General features: G+C 44.4%; 1 protein-coding gene across 1 annotated transcript in view; it reads left to right on the plus strand.

The window, feature by feature from the left end:
• The window catches only part of CFTR (CF transmembrane conductance regulator), a 91,899-nt gene extending 73,935 nt beyond the window's left edge, over positions 1–17,964 (plus strand). Inside the window, exons 23-27 of the mRNA XM_040596259.1 lie at positions 3,159–3,314; positions 12,459–12,548; positions 15,854–16,026; positions 16,401–16,506; positions 17,758–17,964. Coding sequence (XP_040452193.1) covers positions 3,159–3,314; positions 12,459–12,548; positions 15,854–16,026; positions 16,401–16,506; positions 17,758–17,964 — 732 coding nt within the window. The remainder of the gene's footprint in view (positions 1–3,158; positions 3,315–12,458; positions 12,549–15,853; positions 16,027–16,400; positions 16,507–17,757) is intronic.
• Positions 17,965–21,948: the final 3,984 nt, after the last annotated feature.

Genomic DNA, 21,948 nt, shown 5'->3' on the forward strand with positions numbered 1-21,948 from the left:
GCTGGCTCTGACGGCCAGAGGGTGGAGGTGCCGTCTCACCTGTTTGATGAGGGCTCTAATCCACCCTGAATTATTATGTCACAAACTATAAACAGCTCTACTTTTCAGAAGATTGGCAAACCTCTGATTAATTTTCATGCATCTTTGAAGCTGTATTCAAGAAAGAGCTTTAGTTTCAGGGCAGCAATTAGGCATAGGTTTAACATTTTGCTCTAAGTTCATGCTGAAGGACTGTCCTCTGTGTGGTGGGAAGAAAGGCTTGCGCCATTTCCTGAGCTGGAGCCATGTGGATGAATAGGAGGTTTTAACACTACCACACAGATGAGAAAACAGGTTCAGTGACAACTCCCTGGCCTTGCCACGAGGTAGCTTTTCATTCCTAGTTTCAATGGCACCAGTCTCTGCCAGGTTTGCTAGATCTGCCTTGGTTTATGTGAACTGAATGTTTCATCTACTAAGATTGAGGGCACTGACATTTTGAAACCGGGGGTCCAGCTTCCTGTAGCACCATCCTGAAACCACTCTGCCTTTGGAAGAGAGGCACCTGTGATTCCTGGAGCGTGGAGGTACAGGTGCCGCTGCAGTCTAGTAGATTTACTTCCTGGAAAATCCCTTGAAGCAATGGAGTATGGAAAGTGAAAGATACTTTTGTACTGTACAGAGAGGGGGCAGAGCAATTAAAACAAAGATCCTTTTTTCAATGGCCATGATTTAGGACCTGGGTCCAATTTTGGTGACGAGCCCTGGACTCAGAGGTAGTATTTCCAGAACTGGAGTGTGCCTCTTAAACTGGAGAGGATTTGCCTCTGCCCCTTAGGGAAGTACATCTTAAACAAGCAGGAGAGGGGAGAGCTCTCCTCTGCTGAGGGGGTTTAATAGAATAGAATAATTCAGTTGGAAGGGACCTACGATGATCATCTAGTCCAACTCACTGATCCATTCAGGGCTGGCCAAGTTAGAGCATGTTATTAAGGACATTGTCCAAATGCCTCTTAATCACTGACAAGCTTGGGACATCAATTGTCTCTCTGGGAATCCTGTTCCAGTGCTTGACTGACCACCCCCTCGCTAAAGAAATGCTTCCTCGTGTCCAGCCTGAGCCTACCCTGGTGCAGCTTTGAGCCATTTCCACATGCCCTATCGCTGGATACAGGGAGAAGAGCTCAGCATCTCCCTCTCCACTCCCCCTCCTCAGGAAGCTGCAGGAGCAATGAGGTCACCCCTCCGCCTCCTTTCCCCCAAACTAGACAGGCCCAACGTCCTGAGCTGCTCCTCACAGGACATTCCTCCCAGCCCTTTCACCAGCTGTGCTGGCCTCCTCTGGACCCATTCAAGGACCTTCACGTCCCTCCTGAGCTGTGGGGCCCAGCAGCGCACACAGTGCTCCCGGTGAGGCCGCACCGGTGCTGAATGCAGGGGATAATCGCCTCTTGCGAGCGGCTGGTTACGCCGTGCTTGGGGCACCCCAGGGTGCGGGTTGTCTCTTGGCTCCAGGGCACACAGCTGACTCGTGCTGAGCCTGCTCCCCACCAGCACCCCCAGCTTCCCCTCTGCGGGGCTCTTCTCCAGCCGCTCCTGACCCCGTTTGTATTTTTGCCTGGTGTTACTCCGTCCTAGGAGCAGAATCCAGCATTTTGACTTGTTAAATTTCATCCTGTTAATCATTGCTTAATGCTCCAATCTATCTAGATCATTCTGCAAGGCCTCCTGTCCCACGAGAGAGTCAACAGCATCTCCTAGTTTGGTATGGGCACCAACCTTGCTTGACGGTGCATTCACCCCATGCATCCAGATCATTGGTATATTGAACAGAACTGGCCCTAGACTTGGAGCCCGAGGAACACCGCTGGAGGCCGGTCTCCAGCCAGGTGTGGCCCCATTCAGTACAATGCTTTGAGCTCTGCCCTTCAGCCAGTCTTTCACCCAGGGAGCTATGAACCCACTCATCTCAAAGCCGGACAACTTGTCCGGAAGGATGCTATGAAGGACAGTGTCAAAAGCCTTTCTGGAATCCAGAAAAACTACATCCACTGCCTTTACTTCCACTAGGTGGGTCACAGAAGAATATCAAGTTAGTTAAACAGGACTTTCCTTTTGTGAACTGATGTTGACTATGGCTGATGATTGCATTATTGTTCTTTAAATTCCTTTCAATTGTATGCAGTATAATCTTCTCCATAATTTTTCCAGGAACTGAAATTAGACTAACAGGTCTGTAGTTCCCTGGGTCTTCCTTCATGCTCTTTTTGTAGATCGGAATACAAATCTACCCAATCCATTAATTAGGTTGGTGCAACACAGTGTTTACTGCTCATCTGGTTCAGAGGCCTAAGGCACTGTTATGGAAAGGATGCCAGGCAGCAAGAAGAATCCCCTCCTTCACCTTCACTTGTATATTGTCACCCTACAAAACCAGCCCATGCTCAGATATTAGCTGTGTAAAACCCAGCTGTTGGAAAACACAGTATCTCATCATTTGCTGGTGGTTACTGCAGATACTGCTTTTTCCAGCAATAGGTCAGTGCAATCCCACGAGGGAAACACATTAAAAAACCCATAACTGTGTGTTATGTTTCTTCCCACCTAAAAGGTAAGGAAAGGCAGCACTAGCTGGGCAGGTTGAGTAGTTGCATTGCTTCTTGGGGGTGGGCAATGGCATGGTATGTGCTGTGACCAGTGCCTCAGGCCCAAGCTACCCCATTAGAAATTTCATGGTCTGATCAGAGTTAGGCTCTCTATTTTCAATTATATGGAAATGGAGTAGCTTAGCAGTGTGATTCAAGGCCACTCCCTACTTGGCTTTTGTCTGCTGGATGAAGTTTTGCTGAAGAGGACTTTGTAGCAAAAGAAGGGGGAAAGGCACGAAGAGCTGGACTAATCAGTACAAGATAATATATAAACAAATTTCTGTTCTTCAGCTAAGGGTAGACTAACAGATTTTTCATCTCAGTTAATTCTAACAAAACAAACGTGAGTCTGGCCCAGTGTTTTGTTCAGCCTTTGCTGTAGGCTTTTATCATTTCCAAATGAATGACATTTACTGTCCCATTGAGGGATCTCCATGTTCTCCACTGCTGAGATCTCTTAAGTGTTTTTTCTTGGTCTGTCATTAATATGTGAGCAGTATTAAATGTTTGCTTTTATGATTTGCATTGCAGGTGGGCCTTTTAGGAAGAACTGGTTCAGGAAAAAGCACTTTACTTTTTGCATTTTTAAGACTGCTGAATACAGAAGGGGATATCCAGATTGATGGAGTCTCCTGGAACACAGTCAGTGTGCAACAATGGAGAAAGGCATTTGGAGTGATTCCTCAGGTAATGAGATTATTGTGTATTTGTGTGTCTTTATTTTCAGTGGTTCCACATCCATATGCACGTAGTTAGCTTCAAGCCGGAAGCATAAGACAACTAGCTGAGAAACAGAAACAGAACATAAAGATTTTGTGAAAAGAGGAGTGGGATGGATGGATGCAATGATTCTCAGCAGACTCTACTTTTTGAGGGTTTCTATGCCATTCACACAAGAACTCTTCTAGAAATGGGAAGGTGCAGCACACTTGACAGACATGTTTGCAGCCTGCTTAGCCTTGCACCGCTGAACTAGTTTGCACGTTGGTTCAAAATAAGAGAGTACCACCTGGAGGAAAAAAATACAATACATGGTGTTCTCAGCTACTCTTTTCTAAAGCCCTACATTATGTATCATGGTTAATGTGTGGATGCTACATGTTGCCTGTTTTTCCTGACAGGCCAGTGGCATAATTACTGCTTTCCTCATATTTTACTAGACCACTAGCTGATCCCCAGCTTGGACTCATCACTTTTTTACCTGTCACTTCTCTTTCTCATGGTGCATGTATAAAGGAGCACTTCATGTTATTTATGCTTCCAGCAGTCCCAGCATATGTGAAGTAATGCCATTTCAGAGATGAAAAAGGAAGCAGCTCCTCACATGGGTTTAGGCACCCTAATACTTTCAAATAACTGGAACAAGAAAAATAGTGAAAGGAGGAGCAAACAATTAAACCTAGGGCGTCTGAGTCCCTTCCTGATGTCCCCACCATGGGATCACTGACCTGTATTAGTTAAACTCTGGATTATCTGTCTCAAAAATGAACGTTGTTGTCTGTATGAAGTAACATTTAAAAGTGATCACTCACTGTAAAGGTAGGAATGAAAATTGTTGGAATGAACTGCATAATTTTAATGCCATGTTTTTTATTTTTGTTGCTGAGAGCTGTCAGTCCTTTCCAACAACACTGATACAGGTGTAATACATACTGGCCTTCTCTTCTTTAAAAGCTATACACTGCATAGTTGTTCAGCTACTAAATATACATAGTCTTCTCCATAACAGTGTTCATTCCTTTGGAAGTCTCGTGAGTGTGGCAGGTTGATTCAAGTAACAGTTGACTGCAGTCTTACCAAGGAGTTACTTGTGGCATCAGGAGGCAGAAGGGCACCAGTTGCAAATCAGCCTGCTGCACTGCAAGGGGACATGCAGTCTGTCCCACCTTTATCCATCCTTGAGAGGTGGCTACTAGCCTTGGAGACTGATAAGTATGGTTTGATTCTCAGCTCACTCCTTGACCGGTCCACAAGGAGTGGGCCAACCAAAGTGACCGAGGATCTCCTTTTGACTGTCAGCTGTCAAACCCTTATTGTGCAGTTCTGCCCATCCCATCTCCACAGTAGAGAAGTTGTCAGCTGCTTTCTGTGCATATTGGTTTGTTCCCAGATAGTCTACTGCCTTAGGAAGGTGGTTACTGTCTTAGAAAGCTGGTGAGCTGCAGTGAACATGGATGTGGTATGAAGCTGTTGTGCACTGACTACATGAGGTGCTTTAAAATAGTTGGAGAGACTCTGGGACAGCCAGCCAGTTTAACTGAAAATACGCTGTCAGGTTTATATTTGCAAAATAGTGGGTTTCTTTTCCACAACCATCATGGCAGAGGTCTGTTATCACTTTGACTCTCTGTTGCGTATGTAGGCTAAATTCTGCTTTCTACTACAGTACAACAAACCAAACTAATTGTAGGAAGTCACTAAGACAACAATCACTCAAGTCACTGTGGTCTCTCCTTATCTAGGTCAGTGTTATGAAGGTGAGGTTTGACTCTAACCAGGATGTTCCTGATGGCACTGTCTTGGCTTTAGTAGCTGTTAAAAGATGCTGAGGTGCTCATGCTGGAAACACAATGGCTTTGATTTTGCAAAGATCAAGAGGGATTCAGAATTTATTTTTTCTACTTAATGATCAATTTTGAGTTGTGATAGCTTCCCTTTCAAAAATGGTATCCCACAGTAGCCTGAATGATATTTATGTAAAGTAGGTGTGCAAAGAAGGCACAACTCTGCTGTGTGCACTTCACAATCATGCTTGAAATTTCCTCAAAGGCAGCAATTTTTTAGTGCTTCAGCCTTGCCAGAACAGACTCTTTCTTCACTGCCAAGTTACACCCTCAACAAAACAGAGCCAGGAGAGCAGTGACGAGTCCACTGGTTGGATTAATATCTTGCCTAAGCCCTACCAGCAGCCTGGTTGGTCATATGCTGCCTGCTGAGCTGAGGCTTCGCAAGCTGCCCTTTGATAGCTGCCCTGTCATCACCCTTTCTGTCCTCTCTTTGACATTTTCACTCTGTCTGTACCTGTAAATTTTTATTTCTTTATTATTGCTGGTTCAGTTCTGCAGCATGATTGTTGCTTGCAAGTATGAAGAAAGTCACCCCTTCAGATAGAGGCAGCTGTGCAGTGAGCTGCAAATGCAGCTGCATCTAGTTAGTTTGGAGGACAGGTATGTTATACAGCTGTCATCCAAAGCATGGCTGTATAGGATGAAGTATGCTTTTACCAGTATAAGCTGTGTCCATTGTGAAATTTTCCTATACAGCCAAGTATAACTTTCTGTATTGGAAGGGACTTCCCTGTCTCTCCCATAGACATCCTTTTGCTCTCAGCCCTTTCTTCCTTTGAGATGTGGTTGCCCAGCAGGGTTTGTGCTTTCCGTCTCCAGCTGTCCTAGGAGAACACATGGACTGAGGAGAAAAATGAATACTTGGTAGCAAATAGCCTCATTTTTTCAGCAAAAAATATGATTAATAATTCCCATAGGTGAGTACTCACTATAAAGTCACTAATGATATAGAAAACATTACTCTACAGCCATCAGCAAAATGCGAGAGCCATTTGTTATATGAGCAATGTAACTTGGCATTCTGCTAGTGAGGTGCATTGTTAGTTCATTGTTAAAATTACACATTTAGTTCAGTTTGGAAGCCCCTGGTGCATAGATCAACACCAAAAAAATCCCAGCCGTCCATTCTCTGGAAGGTCACGAGAATTGCCAGCCTGTTTGCATGCTTCAGTTCGCAGCTCCTGTCCCAAAGCCTTGCCAAAGAACTGCACGTTATGCCTCGAAAGTTCCCACATGCAGAACAAAATGAAGTTTTCACTAGCACTTTCCCAGCAGGGAAGAGACATGGCATATGCCACCCTGCCTTTCCCAGCAGAACAAAGGTAGCGTTTTGTTCTTTGCCATTCACCTAAGGCTTCAGAATGGGAAGAAAAGGAGAAAAAAAAAACCCCCACAAACTTGTCTTTCCTTTCTTGAGAGGCTGGCCTGCAGCAACACCTCGATATTTTCTGTCTCCAGGAGAGATTTCGCAAACAAAAGGAGAACAGAGCTCTACCTGAGGCATACTTCCTCTTGAAAACTTCCCAACACTTTCCTTCGCTTTCTTCCCTATTTTTTCCGATATAGAAGTGCTCTTCCTCAGTGGGAACCTCACTGATGTGCACCTGTGTAGCACGCACAGCACCCTAACACACTGCCATCCACTCCAGGCAATGCAGGGTGCTCAGGGATCATGCTAAGCTAGAGCAAAGGCAAAAACCTGTTTCTTTCAATGTCTCAAATCCATCTGTCAGCGCACTGCAGTGGTGTGAAGGAGTAAATAAATCGTACAAAATCTGTTTCCTGGAGCACACACAAGGAAGCTCCTTCGCGTAGCTCCTCACAGGCCTGTGCTGCTGAAGCACAGCCTGACCACAGTGCTGCTACTGCAGGATGTTTGTCATTCTTATGCAAAGCAATTACTCCAGCGATAACAAACTGTTTGAAGTATAATCACAGCCCATCATCCCTTCTTTCTGGGCAGTCCTTTCTTATGCCTCTTCTGCAAGAGTTTCTCCACCACATTACCAGGGTGATGACATTCAGCAGCATCTGGTTTCAACACACTGAAGCTCTTTTGTGTACAGATCCTCACGCAGATTGCATCCTGAAATATTTAATGGAGTCAAATTGGGAAAATGCCTTCAGAAATTTGGCTTTGAATGGATAACAGGAGACCTGCAGCCAATTTTTCATTAAAATAATTGAGGAGAAACCCAGGACCCATAAGGTGCTGCTAGCTCAAAAGAAGGGGATGACTTCTCATATCTTCTTGAGTGTTATTCCTCTGCATTCTTGTGGCTCTCACACTGTTTTCTATGTATAAGTACTCCATATAGAGTTAAAATCAAGCTTAGTGTGAAGAATGAGGTTACTACTGTTCGTAGGACTGCCAGCTGACAAAAAAAAAAGATCACTTTTGCTTCTTTATTCTCCTCAAGAAGTGAAATTTTGCAACCTTTATCTTTGTAGTTCCAATTTTTCTGTAGCAATTTCTTTGTTCCCTGTACCTGCCTCTCTACCTGTCTGCCTCCAGCACTGTTTCATTGCTTCTCATACCCTTCAGGACTGTTCGCTTTCAGTTCTGGGGGTGGCTGTTTTGCAGCATGCCAGGGCAGTTCTGCCCAGTGCAGCCTGCTGAGCAGCACTGCTCCCCAGAGATGGTCCCACAGAGGGTCCTGCAGAGGCTGGGTTCCTGCAGGGCAGCGAGAGGAGTCAGCATCACCATAGCTGGAAGCATCTGCTGCACCAGGCCTATGCACACATTGCACCTGAGGACACTAACAACCCCACATGCTTATTTCTGCCAGTATACACATTGTTCTCTGCATCACGGGTTCAGTGTTGCCAGGAGCACAGCACTTGTGTTTACCAGTAAGCATTATGGGAGGCAGAGGTTTTAGCATCTTATAGGATCATAGAATGGTTTGGGCTGAACGGGACCTTAAAGATCTTCTGTTTCCAACCCCCGTGCCATGGGCAGGGACACCTTCCACTAGACCAGGCTGATCAAAGCCCCATCCAGCCTGGCCTTAGAACACTTCCAAGGACGGGGCATCCACAGCTTCTCTGGGAAACCTGTGCCAGTGCCTCACCACTCTCATAGTGAAGAGTTTCTTCCTTGTATCTAACCTAAATCTACCCTCTTTCAATTTCAAATCATTCCTCCTTGTCCTAGCACAAGCCCTTGTGAAAAGTCCCTCTCCAGCTTTCTCGTAGGCCCCCGTCAGGTACTGGCAGGCTGCTCTAAGGTCTCCCTGAAGCCTTCTCTTCTCCAGGCTGAGCAACCCCAAGTCTCTCAGCCTGTCTTCACAGGAGAGGAGCTCCAGCCCTCTGGTCATCTTTGTGGCCCTGCTGTGGACTCCCTGCAACAGATCCATGTCCTTCTTATGTTGGAGCCCTCAGAGCTGAATGCAGTACTGCAGGTGGGGTCTCATGAGAGTGGAGTAGAGAGGGAGAATAATCTCTGTCAACCTGCTGGTCAGGCTTCTTTTTGATGCAGCCCAGGATACACTTGGCTTTCTGGGCTGCAAGCGCACATTGAGTTGTTCCTCCAACAGATATTGGGGTGGTTGAAGTCCCCCACGAGGTCTAGGGCTTGTGAATGTGAGGCTGCTCCTGTCTGTCTATAGATAGGCAGTCTGTAGCAGATCCCCACTACAATGTTACCTCTCCCTGCCCTCCCTTTAATCCTGAGCCATCAGGTCTCCATCAGCTCTTCATCCATCCCCAGGCAGAGCTTCATGAACTCCAGCTGGTCATTGACATAGATGGCAGCACCCTCCTTGTCACCCCTGCCTGTTCTTCTTAAAAGGCCTGTAGCTTTCCATTCCAGCACTCCAGTCATAGGCGCCATCCCACCGTGTCTCCATGACGCCAGTAAGATCATAGCCCTGCTGGCCTGAACATGTCTCTTAACTCCTCCTATGCTTCGTGCGTTTGCATAGAGGCAATTAAGAGGGCCCCTGATGAAGCTGTCTTACTGGCTGGAGCTGCTGGAGTTCCTTTGTGCTGTTCTTCAAGTGCTCTTCTGCTGACCTCTGATCCCTCACCACACTCTGGACATCTGTTGCTGGCACTGGCATCTAACTGCTAGGAGTGAGGTGAATTGAGGTCCGCCTCGCCCAGCATTAGTTTAAAGCCCTCTTCATGGGAGGACATTACAGAACTGCTCCCCAAAACCTTGCAGGTCTTCATTGCTCCTGTGCTTTTATTCTTGTCTGTAAATATTATGTCAATGTAAAGTCCCTAAAGGACGCTTACGATAACTCTGTAGCATATGTAGAATACTAAAGCATTCGTGTAGCAATTTGATTTTCTTTCATGTTGATATTGTTGCCATAATATATATGAAGTGGAAGAGGCTACATGGAGGTCATATTGTTGTTACTCTAACTCCTGTGTGTGTGGAGCTGGTGTAAGGTTCCAGCTGATGCTGTGTTTGCTCTCCAGCATGGAGAACTTCCAGCTTCCACAAGCATATGGGAACAAGGGTCCATGTGTCTGACTGGGAACCTTCAAATGGGTTGTCTCTGTTGCCACAGCAGCTACTGTCAGCCAAGATACTCTTGCTCCTTAGCAGCCTCTTCTCAACTGATCGTTTTACTCTTCTGTATGTATTGCTTAGGTACTCCAGGATCTTGATTCTCATAACACTTAAAGAATTTAGGAAGCTTATTGCCATAAGCTGGGTGTATCCCACACCATAACCAGTACGCAGAGGCTCTAGCCACTGAGAGGGGGTTAAAGCCCTTCAGAGGGTTTGATTTACAATATTTGGGGTGGTCAGCACATAAACATGACCATATTTATATTCCTGAGTGTTTTGCTTGTGGATGGATGTCAGGTCTGAGAAACTGTTGTATGATCATGCCTATTATCAATCTGGGTGAATTTGAGCAAGTGACAGAGAAGCAGATGGTTCCAGATTTGCTGCCGGTCTCCCAAGCCATCCATCCCCCTTTCCAATGGTCTCCTTATTTCTACTTCTTCAGTATTTATAAACAACACATAAGTCCATGAGACTTTGGGTTTGTTTTTTTTTTTTTCACTTTAGACTTCTAGCTTTTAAGAATGTTTGGGGTTGGGTTTTTTTCTTCTTTTTAAGTGAACTCTAAACTGCCCATGTAACTCACATGATATTTACTCAAGTGAACCCTATGTGGTTTCTAACAAGCTGGGAGGAGAGAGGTGTTGAAATGGAGAGGTAGGTACCAGATTTCAGGACAATGAAATATTTACCTTGTGGGGGGGAAGGTACTTTTGGAAATAGCTTGCTTTTAGTGCCCTGCTTCTTGAAAGCACAGTTACTAGGAATAACAGCAGTTTCAAAAGAAAGTAGTTCCCTTTATTTCTCTGCCTGTTGCACTTCAGCAGGAATGTTATTCAGCCCTATCTTCTTTAAAACTGGTTTGTTTGGTTAACTATTCTTTACCACTGAGAAATGAAAATACCTATTCCATTAGTTAAATGTATGGTGCTCAAAGTGTGAACAAACCCGTGTCTGACACTATTTCCACGGCATTATTGTTTCCACCGCACCCACTTACCTGGAAGAATCTAATCCTGCTGCAAATACGTTGCCCCACTCACGCCACCAAACCAGTGCTGGGCATGGGAAAGGGACTGCGCTGTACTTCACTGAAGCATTCATTGTTATTAACAGTAATTATTAGAAAGGCAAGAGTCTACTCTTCCCCTCTAGTCTCTACCAAAAGTACTTCAATGGTTTCTAGCTGCCTGTGCTGCTGCCTCGCTGCAGCCCAGTTGCCGGCACTGCAGTGACTGGTACCATTGCACTTTAATCCACCCCACTGGCTACAGGGCACCACAGTGCAGTGCTTTTCTCCTCTGCTCTCTTGAATCAGGTACTTCCTTCTCTGTTACACCAAAGAAGTTATTTGCAACGGCTTATGCAACGGAAATTTAAAGCCAAACTCTGGGAAAGTACTTGCCAAGTATATTCTCTCAGCCCTTTTCTGCTGGTACAGCCAGTCCTTCGCTGCTTTTGGTAGTGTTCGACTACCAAGACTACAAGAAATGACATGGCTGTGAATCACTGGCATTTCAACACATTTTCTCTAAATAAATATTTTCTTTAGAAACACAAAAGAGAGGAAAATCATTGTCTCACATCTTTCCTCTTGGTATTTGTTCCGTATGTACAAGGAAAGAGTGACCAAATTATAATATTTCTCAACAATGCATTGACAGTCTTTGAGACCAAGTTCTCCCAGCTACAAGCAGCAGTCGTACCTTGCAGCACAGAAAGCAACAGCTTGATTTTATCTCTTAAGAAATGTTGTGCAACTTCAGTGTCTCTTGAAAAACCTCACTTCTACCAGAATCTGACACACCCACCCTATGTAAAAAGAGATTAAATAAACATTTAATTTTGTCTGAGTCATTGCTTTTCAAGCTAAACCCCGTGTATTTAAGGGATGTTCACTGAAATCTGCTTGCCTAAAGTGATGAGAAAAGCAGAACCAAGCAGTAAACTTCAGTGCGAGAAGGATGCGCTGTCAGTGCTAGGCTAGGAAAGATGCATCCACTTCGTCCTGTGTGCTGAAAGGAAGGCACAGGGCAGAGCAGGGACGGAGCACGGGCTGTAGCATCTGTCGGGAATTTTCAGAAATGATCAGAGCGAGTTTTGCTGCAACAGTCATGAATCAGGTCATGCTGTGTCACGTCTCAGTGATGTGACAGTGAAAGAGAAAAAAGAAACCTCTTTTGAGATAGGACTGGGACATGGTGAAATGTCAGGTAACAGAAGGATACGGGTATATGTTTGGCTACAATTGATTAGGCAAAGAGAAATTCACTAATGAAAAGCAACTTAGGACAATGTCCCTGAATACTGACAAATACCCAACAGTTTTCTTCTTTTAGAACAAAATTGTGGGAACATACACATTGGTTTAGGGATATTTTTTTTTTAATATTTATCCCATAATAAAGAATCAAAAATGGCTTTTAAAAGTCTTATTCCAAAGTGGAATTACAGGAAATCTTTTATTCTGAAAACTGCTGAAATGTGATTTTTGCAGTAATTCAGAAAAGTTTGGTTAAGTTTTTGTTAAGGCAATTGCCAAAACCTGAACATAGGATTTTTAAAATACCTTTTTTTTTGAATAATAATTTTAAAAAGAATTAATAATGTGTATTAAGCTCTATCTGGTAATTGCAGAAGGTTATTCTTTTTTCTGTATGCTTTACAATTTACAATGCTTTATACAATGTTTTAGGGTATCTATCTACCTGTGTCTGTATATCTTTTTTCTTGTAGAAAGTGTTCATATTTTCTGGAACTTTTCGGATGAATTTGGATCCTTATGGGCAATGGAAAGATGAAGAAATATGGAAAGTCGCAGAGGAGGTAAAGCTGCTTGATGTTATTTGTATCCTTCTGGTGAAGTGGTTACAGCACAGTCTAGTGTAGGTCAAATGATTGTCATATATTACATTTATACAGAATCTTACAAGAAAAAAGTGCTGAGGAAAGGTAACGCTGTGCTGTAAATCATGTTTCCTTGCTACATAATAAAGAGGTGCCTTTGTCAGATTTTTTTTAAAAAATTTATAAACTTCCATACAGCACAGTCTGGATTACTCATGCAGTGATTTAGCATAGGTGGAGTTTTATGTTTGGCTGTGCTGAGTGACCCTGAGAGAAAAAAAATCAGAGGAAGCTGATATGGCAAAACATTCTGTAATCTTTTTTCATTTTAATGCTTTGCCGTATATATGAAATACATTTTTCTACCAAAATATGATCTTTTCTTCCAAGTAACAAGTGATAGGACAAAGGGAAATGTCCTCAAGTTGGGCCAGGAGAAGTTTAGATTGGATATTAGGAAAAATTTCTTCACCAAAAGGGTTGTCAAGCGTTGGAACAGGCTGCCCAGGGAAGCAGTTGAGTCACCATCCCTGGAGGGGTTTAACGGACGTGTAGATGTGGTGCTCAGGGACGTGGGGTACTGGTGGACTTGGCTGTGCTGGGTTAGCGGTTGGACTCGATGATCTTGTAAGGTCTTTTCCAGCTGAAGTGATTCTGTGATTCTATGACTACTAAACATTTTGGAGACCAGAAAAAAAAAGTGAAAAATGCCTGTGGTCTTTCCTAGAAAAAAGATTGGTGTTTCTGCAATAGGAAATATTTATATTCTGCTTAGAAAAATCTTTCCTCTAAATATTTTCCAGTTATCGCCGTTCTTAGGCCGATGTAACGCCAGCCGAGAAGGAGCGCTCTCTGACACTGCATTCAGGCTTACACCCTGCTTGTGTCACGGGCGGCAAATAAGTATCGTGGAATCGTAGATTTTATGAATCTGAAGGTCGTCTTGTAATTGTACGTTGAGGTTTTCGCAACATTTTTGTTTTCGGATTCGGCGAGGCTGGGGCCCAGGTTTTGGTGGCTGTTTCCCCGTGCAGTACGGTTGTCAGATGCCACCTATTGGCTCTGGTCGCGCTTCACACATCGCACAGGTGTACGTAGCGCCTAAAGGCGGGGGAGAGCTAGGGAAAGGGCCGCAGCCGGGAACACAGATGCCTTCTTCCAAGGTACAGATTACCTAATTAACACGGACTCCACAACGAATCGGTGCCATTTGCCTTGTGCATTGCAAGTCTTAGGTATCAGGAAATGCTTACAAGTGTGGGACTTGATCCAAGTTCTTCCTCGCCCATCCAGGAGGTTAACTGTGTCTCTGCTTGCTCTCTTGGCTTTATCTGATTTCTTCCCTATATTCGGAAAAGAGGCAAGTAGACACGTCCTAGGAGTAATTTACTGTCAAATAAAAACATCGTGACCTTTTTGGTTAAATGATGCGACAGCAGCTTTTCAGCTGGTCCTAGCAGAGGCAATGGGGTGCTCAGTGCTGTTTCACTGAGGCTGGGGGGAAAATGGAGTGTGGATTAAGATACCCTTTCTTGAAAAAGACAAGATTTCCTTCTGCTTTTGAGGATTGTTTTCACTGCACATGTGAATTGAGCCTGGAATTTCAAAGAGCTAAACGTCATTTACGACAGTGTGAAAAAAAACAAACCAACCTAAGTGTTTATCATTAAGGAGTCTGGCAAATCCGTATGTGATACAGAGGTTTTCATTGCACAGGTGAGACTGCAAAGCAAATATAAAAGAGTGATTGGATTGTTTACAAAGTTCACGCTCTTGAAATCTGTCTCGTTAGTGACAGTGAGTCAGTATAATTTCTGGAGCATGGCACAGAAAGAAAGTTAGCTGCCAATTTATCCCTGACCCGTGTTGGCTGCTAGGATTTAGAGGATCCTGCTGAGACCAGCATGAGCTTGTTCTGCTCCTCAGAATCAGCTGGAGAGAGCAAGGCGCTGAATGGACAGATGTCAGATGTTTCACTTTTTATTGCTCCCATATTTCAGCGCTTGAATCTGTTGGACTTGCGTCAACTTTTGAGGCCAAGTTTTACTCTTGCAGTCAGCTGTCTGGACCCTGCAGGGACACAGAGAGACCTTGTACAGTTTTAAGAGGAAAGCATCTTTCCCAGCCATTAGATGTAAAATTTCATTAAAGGACACGATGTGTGTTCAAAAGAGGGGTGAGGAACAAAGCACTGGCCTTAATTTGCTTATAAATGAAGCACAAACTCTTTGGAAACACCATGCACATACCCGTGCACCACAGTTTAATATGGTTTCCATGTAAAATGGAAACACAAAGGGTGAATTCCACTACTATTTTTTTGCCCTGGAATGCAAATTAATTGCAGATCAGTAATATTTAAAACAAACACAAAGGGATCTCTTCATAAACTACTAGGGCTGCATTTCATTTTTATAACCTTTTTTTGAAGCAATGCAACTCATGTTTGTTTCCTAGTTCTCGTATTTTACAGAAATTTCTCTGTAAATGCTGCTGCTTAGGCCCAGGAACACAGTCGGTTTGGACCTGTAGAAGATGCAAAGTTTTGCTTTGAGGTGTACAAAGTCCCCCAGTGACAGCAAAAAGGAGCACTGGAAGAAACAGTCAGAGAACATCTCCTGGGCCGGATTCTGGCTGCTGGTCCAAGGGAAGCAGCTTCACTTGGCATGGGCACTGCTCTAAATGTTTTGTCACCGATGCTAGGGGGAAGCCTGTGATGCCGTTAGTATAAACAAAGTGCACAATACCTTTGGGGCAGCAAAAAGGAGCAGATGGAAATGGTCTCAGAGCTATAGAAAAAACAGCTGTGGTGACCTGGGTTATTTTCTCTGTTGCTGTATGCTGTTGTAGCATACAAATTTTGGTCATTTCTTTTTACCCACCTAGTAACCAGAGAGGCCTGGTTTCCTTTCAAAAATCCCTTTCCTTAACACTTGCAATGATGTACATCACCACTGGATAAAGAATTTCAAGTATGTTGCTTTCTCTAGCCTGCTAGCTGAGAATGTTTTGGTTGAAATGCCAGAAGTCCTCGTATGTGACAAACAAATCGAGCATTAACTATCAGCTTCCCAACATAAATGCTAGCATATTGTAACAGTCAAGTATTTCTGTGCTTTTCACATCATCCAGCTACTAGCCTGTAGTCTTTATAGGACAGATTCTCCTTTTCATCCGTTTCTGTGTTCTCTTCACTGCCAGAAATGAAAGGCATTAGTTGTCACACGCACAGTCAGCAGTGACTGTATCTCACCAATTTTTCCTGTCCTTTTTCTTTCTGGCAGGTTGGGCTGAAGTCTGTAATTGAGCAATTTCCAGGCCAACTTGATTTCGTTCTTGTGGATGGAGGCTGTGTCCTCAGCCATGGCCACAAACAGTTGATGTGCCTTGCCCGGTCAGTTCTCAGCAAAGCTAAAATCTTGCTGCTCGATGAACCGAGTGCTCACCTGGACCCTGTGTAAGTTTTGTTCCTTTGTTCTGTCTTCTAATGTGAAATAAGAAAATCAGTGAGGCAGCACCAGCTAAAGAGACCTTTGGTAACTGGCCTGGTCTGTTACTAAACCTGATTTCAGTAACGTATGTTAGTAATTCTGCATGAGGGGTCAGGGAAACCTAGCTACAACCTTAGATTTATAGCTGATATATGAAATATATAGAAATATGGCTGATTTGTGGCAGAAATGCAGCATGCTGAGAGACCGCAGAGTGTTGGTGTCCATGCACGTGAGCTTTACAACACACAGCTAGACTATGAAATAGCATCAATAAAGTAATGGGTAGGGCCAGCACGTACATTGCAGTCTGAAAACCCAGCGCTTGTTTGCCTTTCAGAACCTCCCAAGTGATCAGGAAGACCCTGAAGCATGCATTTGCCAACTGCACGGTGATACTCTCTGAACACAGGCTGGAGGCGATGCTGGAGTGCCAGCGGTTTTTGGTGAGCCTTTCTTGTAGTCTCACATATCGTTGTTTCATTACACTTGATGAACGTGCAAAGCGCACCACGCAGAAATGATGAAGCTGGCTGGATTGGTGAGGTCATTCAGGGCAGTTGAGCAACTGGGGCACCTGCAGAAGAGCAGCAGGCTGCTGTTTGCTCTTTCACCTGAGCTGTCATAGACACCTGTGTTCAGATGGGCTGGGTCACATTATGGAAGAGCTGGATTCCTTCTTTCAACCAGAAGGAAAGGGGTGTAGGTTATCCCACTGCTCATCCAGGTGCCTTGTATTGTAGATTGGCTCAGGAGCTCCAGAAAAATCCCAGCATCTCACAGGGCTTTACCATTGCAAATGCAGGAGTGGCTGTGCTTCCCTGGAGCAACAGGAGGCTGTAGGGGGGGGAGGGGTTTCCTGGAAAGACATCTGATGGTCAGAATTGCTGATTTCTTTCATCAAACCACTTACATATTCCCTTCTCATTTAATCGAGGTGACAAAGTACAGAAGTCCTGGGGTACTTTCTTTGTTATACAAAAGTGGTTAGTGAATGAAAGAAAAGGCAAGTTATGCAATTGTTCTTAAAAATGAGGTTCCTTCTGCTGTATTTTCTTGACTCTTCCATGAGGGGGGACCTTCATTTGATTAGCAGAGTGAAACATCATTTTCCATGTATATTTGCTTGTGTGTATTAGCACATCAGGAAGAATACAGCCTGAAAATGAAGCAGGCTAATCAATAAGCAGGTTCTACGTCCTTCGGGATGCGCTGCTCCTTGACGTGTGCTTCCTTCTTTGGGGAGAAGAAGGCAAAGGCGGCCTGGCACCTTGCTGGCAGCCTTCTCCCTCTGCTTGTAATACAGCTCTGGTTTCTGCATGCAGTTAACGCTTTCTTAACTGGGCAGTTTAGCAGCGTTGGGGAAATGCCATGGTATCTGGAGACTTCAACAAACGTTCTCAGAGGTAAAAAAAAAAATAAAAAATCGCAAGGGGAAACCAGCGAGCCGAACAGCATTTTGTAACTTGTGCAATAGGCACCTTTTCTCCATGTTACAATTTTAATGCCTGGTTTTATGGTTGTAATTAGAAATTGCAAACTAGAAATTAGAAACTGCAATTGTAAATTGGGCTTTTCCTGTTAGAAGAAAATCTCTGTTATGTCTTCATGTCTCTTCCCTGCTCCATTAGTTGTGTTAGTTAAATTCTGTCAGCACCACTGTTACCCATCTTAAGAGAGTGATACCGTTTCTTCAGGTAATTGAGGACAATAAATTGCGGCAGTATGAATCGATTCAGAAGCTGCTGAACGAAAAGAGCTCCTTCAGGCAAGCCATCAGCCATGCCGACCGCCTTAAGCTACTCCCAGTACACCACAGAAACTCCAGTAAACGCAAACCTCGACCCAAAATCACTGCCTTGCAGGAGGAGACGGAAGAAGAAGTGCAGGAGACGAGGCTGTGAGACAGTGTGAGCACACTCTTTGTGGAGTGAGTTGTCAGAAGTGTCCCACAGTGACAGGACCAGCACTTTTGAACCTGCGGGAGCCACACACTAATTGAACCTTGCAGGACATGATCACTGCAGTGACTACACACGCATTTGGGAATTACTTTCCTTCCACGGTTAATCGTGTGCAAGTTAGTACATTCTATGAAGTTTTGCCACTTGGAATGGTAAAACCAGACTTCCTTTGAAAAGCTGCTCTGATTTGGTACAAACAGGATGGCAAGCAGAAGTAACCTGCTTAGCCCGACGTAATCGTTTCAGAAAAGTTTTAGAAACGTTCTTGCTGGGGTGAGAGTCAAGACAGCAGGAAGAATATGAGAGACCCGGGTGGAAAATAGAAAAATCAGAATGTAGAAAGCTTCCTTGAAAACAACTTAAGGGACAATATCAGCAAGACACACAGAAAAATTCCTCCTCTTCGTTTTCCATGCAGCAACTGTAATTTCAACTTAGCAGACAAAGGCCAAATGGCCTTTCATAACAGCTCACCACTCCACACGTGGAGGTGAGAATGAGGGAAGAGTGGATATTGACTTGCAGACAAGGCAACACCTGTCACATCTCCACAGCGAAGGGGGAACTGGTCTTTCCTTTTAAACCCTAGGGGACCGTCAACCCGACCCTGCGCGCACTTGCGGTGGGATGAGTGCAGGCTGACGTTAGTGTCCAGGGAGGGACTTTCCTGGTGGTGGAACTGTAAGAGTTAGCGCAGGTCTGGCACCTTTACATGCTTTTTACCCTGGCCTAAAAAAAAAATAAAATAAAAAAAGAAACATCTCAGAAGTAGACTTTCATAATGGAATTAATTTTTATACTCTTCTGGTTTGCAGTTTTATGGTGAAACTGAACTTCCTCTAGGATATTTTATTTATTTTAATATTGTTGCAAACATTTACTAAGGAAATGATGTATTTTAAAAGTGATTATGTACTATAAAGAAAAATATATTTGTACAAAAAGTTTTACATGTGGATTGTTGGGTGTTGGTTTTTTTGAGTGTCACATGATAGAACTGTTAAAAAGGAGGGCAGCCCCAGAGTTAGGCCAGGTACTTTCCAGTGCTATCTTTGTGCACTATTCTAGTGATACAGATGGTTTAGAAATTTTTTTTTCCTTTAAATAAAAAAAAAAAAAGCAACTGCCTGTATGACACGTTACAACCCCCCCCGCCCCCCCCCCGTTGCAGTCATTGCGGACTGACTCTGCTCCTTCCATTGCAGTCATTGCTGCCTCTCCGAACAGGTGACTATAGTTTTTAACAAATATTCTCTTTATTACCAGAGTAACTGCTGGCAGGCGGGGCCGGGGGCACTAGGTGGTGCTGCGGGGTTCGGCTGCTGCCTCCCTCCGCGCCCGCCCGTCCCTCGCAGCCTCCTTTACTCCCGCCCGGCAGCGGAAGGGCGCTACAACGAGCCTTTCCAAGGCCGCTGCTACCAGCTGGCTAGCAGCACCACCGCTCACGTGCCTGACCAACACGGAGTGGTTTTAAATGAGCTTTATAGCTCTTCCACCACTTGGGCTCTAAAGCTGCAAAGAGCAGCACATGCGAATCTTGAAAATAAACTCGTTTAGGCATCGTGTAGCAGCAGCAGCTTTGCTGCTAGCCTGGGACAGCATCCCGCTGAGCCGAGTCCTGTGCTCCGGAGCCAGTCGGGGTGCTGCTGGGTCAGTGCTCGCTCTGGAGCAGCTGCTCACCCTGTCCTATTCTAGTTTTCCTCTAGCTTAGTCCCACATTACGTGCTTTCTGTTCCTCGTTACAGAATTCCTCTGCAACTACACTTTTTCATTCTTATTTTTTCCTGCCTTGTCCTTCCTACTGTATTTTCAGTCGTGTCTATCTTCTACGTCTAGGACTTGGGTTGCTTTCCTTCCTCTCTGCATGGATGGCTCCTTGCTTTGCCCAACTTTCTCCATAAAGCAATGCCTGTTGCTGACAGTTCTGGATACCCTTGAGGCTCAGTTTTGCCATGTCACCATTTCTCTGCCACTAAGCTCTGCTTGCTTTAGCCTCTACAACAGCTGAAAACCAACTGTATATTGAAGCAGCATCACTTCTGAATCCCACCTTCAATCCCCCTACCCCCTCAAACTGTTCACCTCCTGCTCTATCGCTTTTCCCGCGGAGCCAGCTCTCAGTTTATACGAGTCTTTACAGTGTATGCAGCCACAGCTGGCTGGGAGGCCAGGGCTGCTGCAGCGTGCTGAAGCCCAAGGAGGAACGCCAAGGATCTCTCTTTTTCAGGATGTTGCTCAGAGTAGCAGACATACCATGTGGGAGAGCTTATTATCTAAATAAACAAGATGATACGGAAAGATCAGCAGAAAAGAAAACCACTGTGTCATCAGAATCGGCGTGCACTTCAAAGCTTGCACAATTACTGGAGGTAATTTTTTTAGGGGCGTTGTTAGAGAGAGAGGCAAGTTGAACTGAGCAGACAAGGAGACACGTCAAGAAAGGAAAAGGTAGATACAGCAGGACCATGTAAGCTGATGGGACACCCGTGGAAGCTGCCGATACAAGCACTCATTAGGAGCACTTTGAAGGCAGAAATGTCAGCTGAGGGCCACCACCCTGTAGCACAACATTTAGTGAAACAGCTTGTGCCATCCCTCCCCGGCTCCCACCACGCTGCCTGCCCCAGGAAGCCCAGGCAAGATGCTGCAGAAATGCTTCTCTCTCTGCCCTCCAAGGGCAAGTGGGCAAAGGCCGGAGAAGAACGAGCTACTTCTTTCAGTGCACAAGTACTGCTTCAGCTGCTGTTGTGTTCAGGCTGGAACGGGAGGTAATTCAGTACCGGCTGCCACGATGAAGAGAGGACCCCACCTGCTCCCAGGAAAGGCTGAGGAGAGCACGTTGCCTTCTCGAGTAAGTGTTCGGTGGGATAAAGCGGCCCTAAGCTGGGAAGTTGCACCTGCTGTTCATGGTGGAAAATGAAGCATCAGAGTTTAAAATAAAATAAAATAAAATAAAATGAGGCTATAACCCAAGCACAGTGGAAGAAAAGAACAATTACCTTCATAAACACAGGCTGAGCCGTATTCAAAGAGCATTTTTCTTTTCATGTGCTTCAGTTCACATACATTTGATAAAACAAAACTACATGCTCAATATCTCACTGGAGTCAAACAAGCTTGCTGTTCTTCCAAAAAACAGTTTTGCTTTCACAGTTGCTTAACTGGTGTCTTACTAGCTTTAGTACTTTACAAATTACATACCTTTTTCCAAAGTCTTTCCTAAGATCCACCTTCTCTATTTCCACAAGCCTCACATCCCTCAGCATGTTACACCATGATCAGTGTCACTAAACATCCAATGGCCTCTGCACTTCTTGGATGCTGCCCTGCTCAGGCAACAGGTTTATTTCGCTGAAATGTGGCAGCTCTTCGCAAAGATGCCTTTTAAAACATTTCCCCACATTAAGATAAATTCTGAACTGGCATTAATTATTGGAAGTCAGTTCAGTATAAAGAGTGTTCTGGTAATTCTTTTCTCCTCTTTCCGATATAGACTTGGTATTTTAGCGCTACCATTTATGGTAGAGATCTAATTGATCTTATCTCCCTTATCTAAGAGACCTTATCTCTCTTATCTGTCAGCTAAGAGACCTTCTCTCTCACATAGATCTATCAACAATGCTGTGATTTAACGTTTGGAAAAGAAAAAGCACTTTAGAACCATATGTACAATTGGTCATTAACGGACAGTTAATTGCTGCCTAAAAATCTTGCAAATTAAGCAACGTGCAATGCAATACAGTAACACATTTCCTTTAAAAACCTTCACGTTCTCCAAAAACAATTTCCTGTTCCTAGGATAAACAATATTACTACTAATTTTATTCACCAGGACTTACTTCAGCCTCAAAATACAACCCTTGTAAATGCAACTGGATGTTTTCAAGTGATGTCTAACTTTCTTGCCGGTTTTCTTCCTGAACG

Source organism: Falco naumanni, chromosome 5, assembly GCF_017639655.2.
Source record: "Falco naumanni isolate bFalNau1 chromosome 5, bFalNau1.pat, whole genome shotgun sequence".
NCBI lineage: Eukaryota > Metazoa > Chordata > Aves > Falconiformes > Falconidae > Falco > Falco naumanni.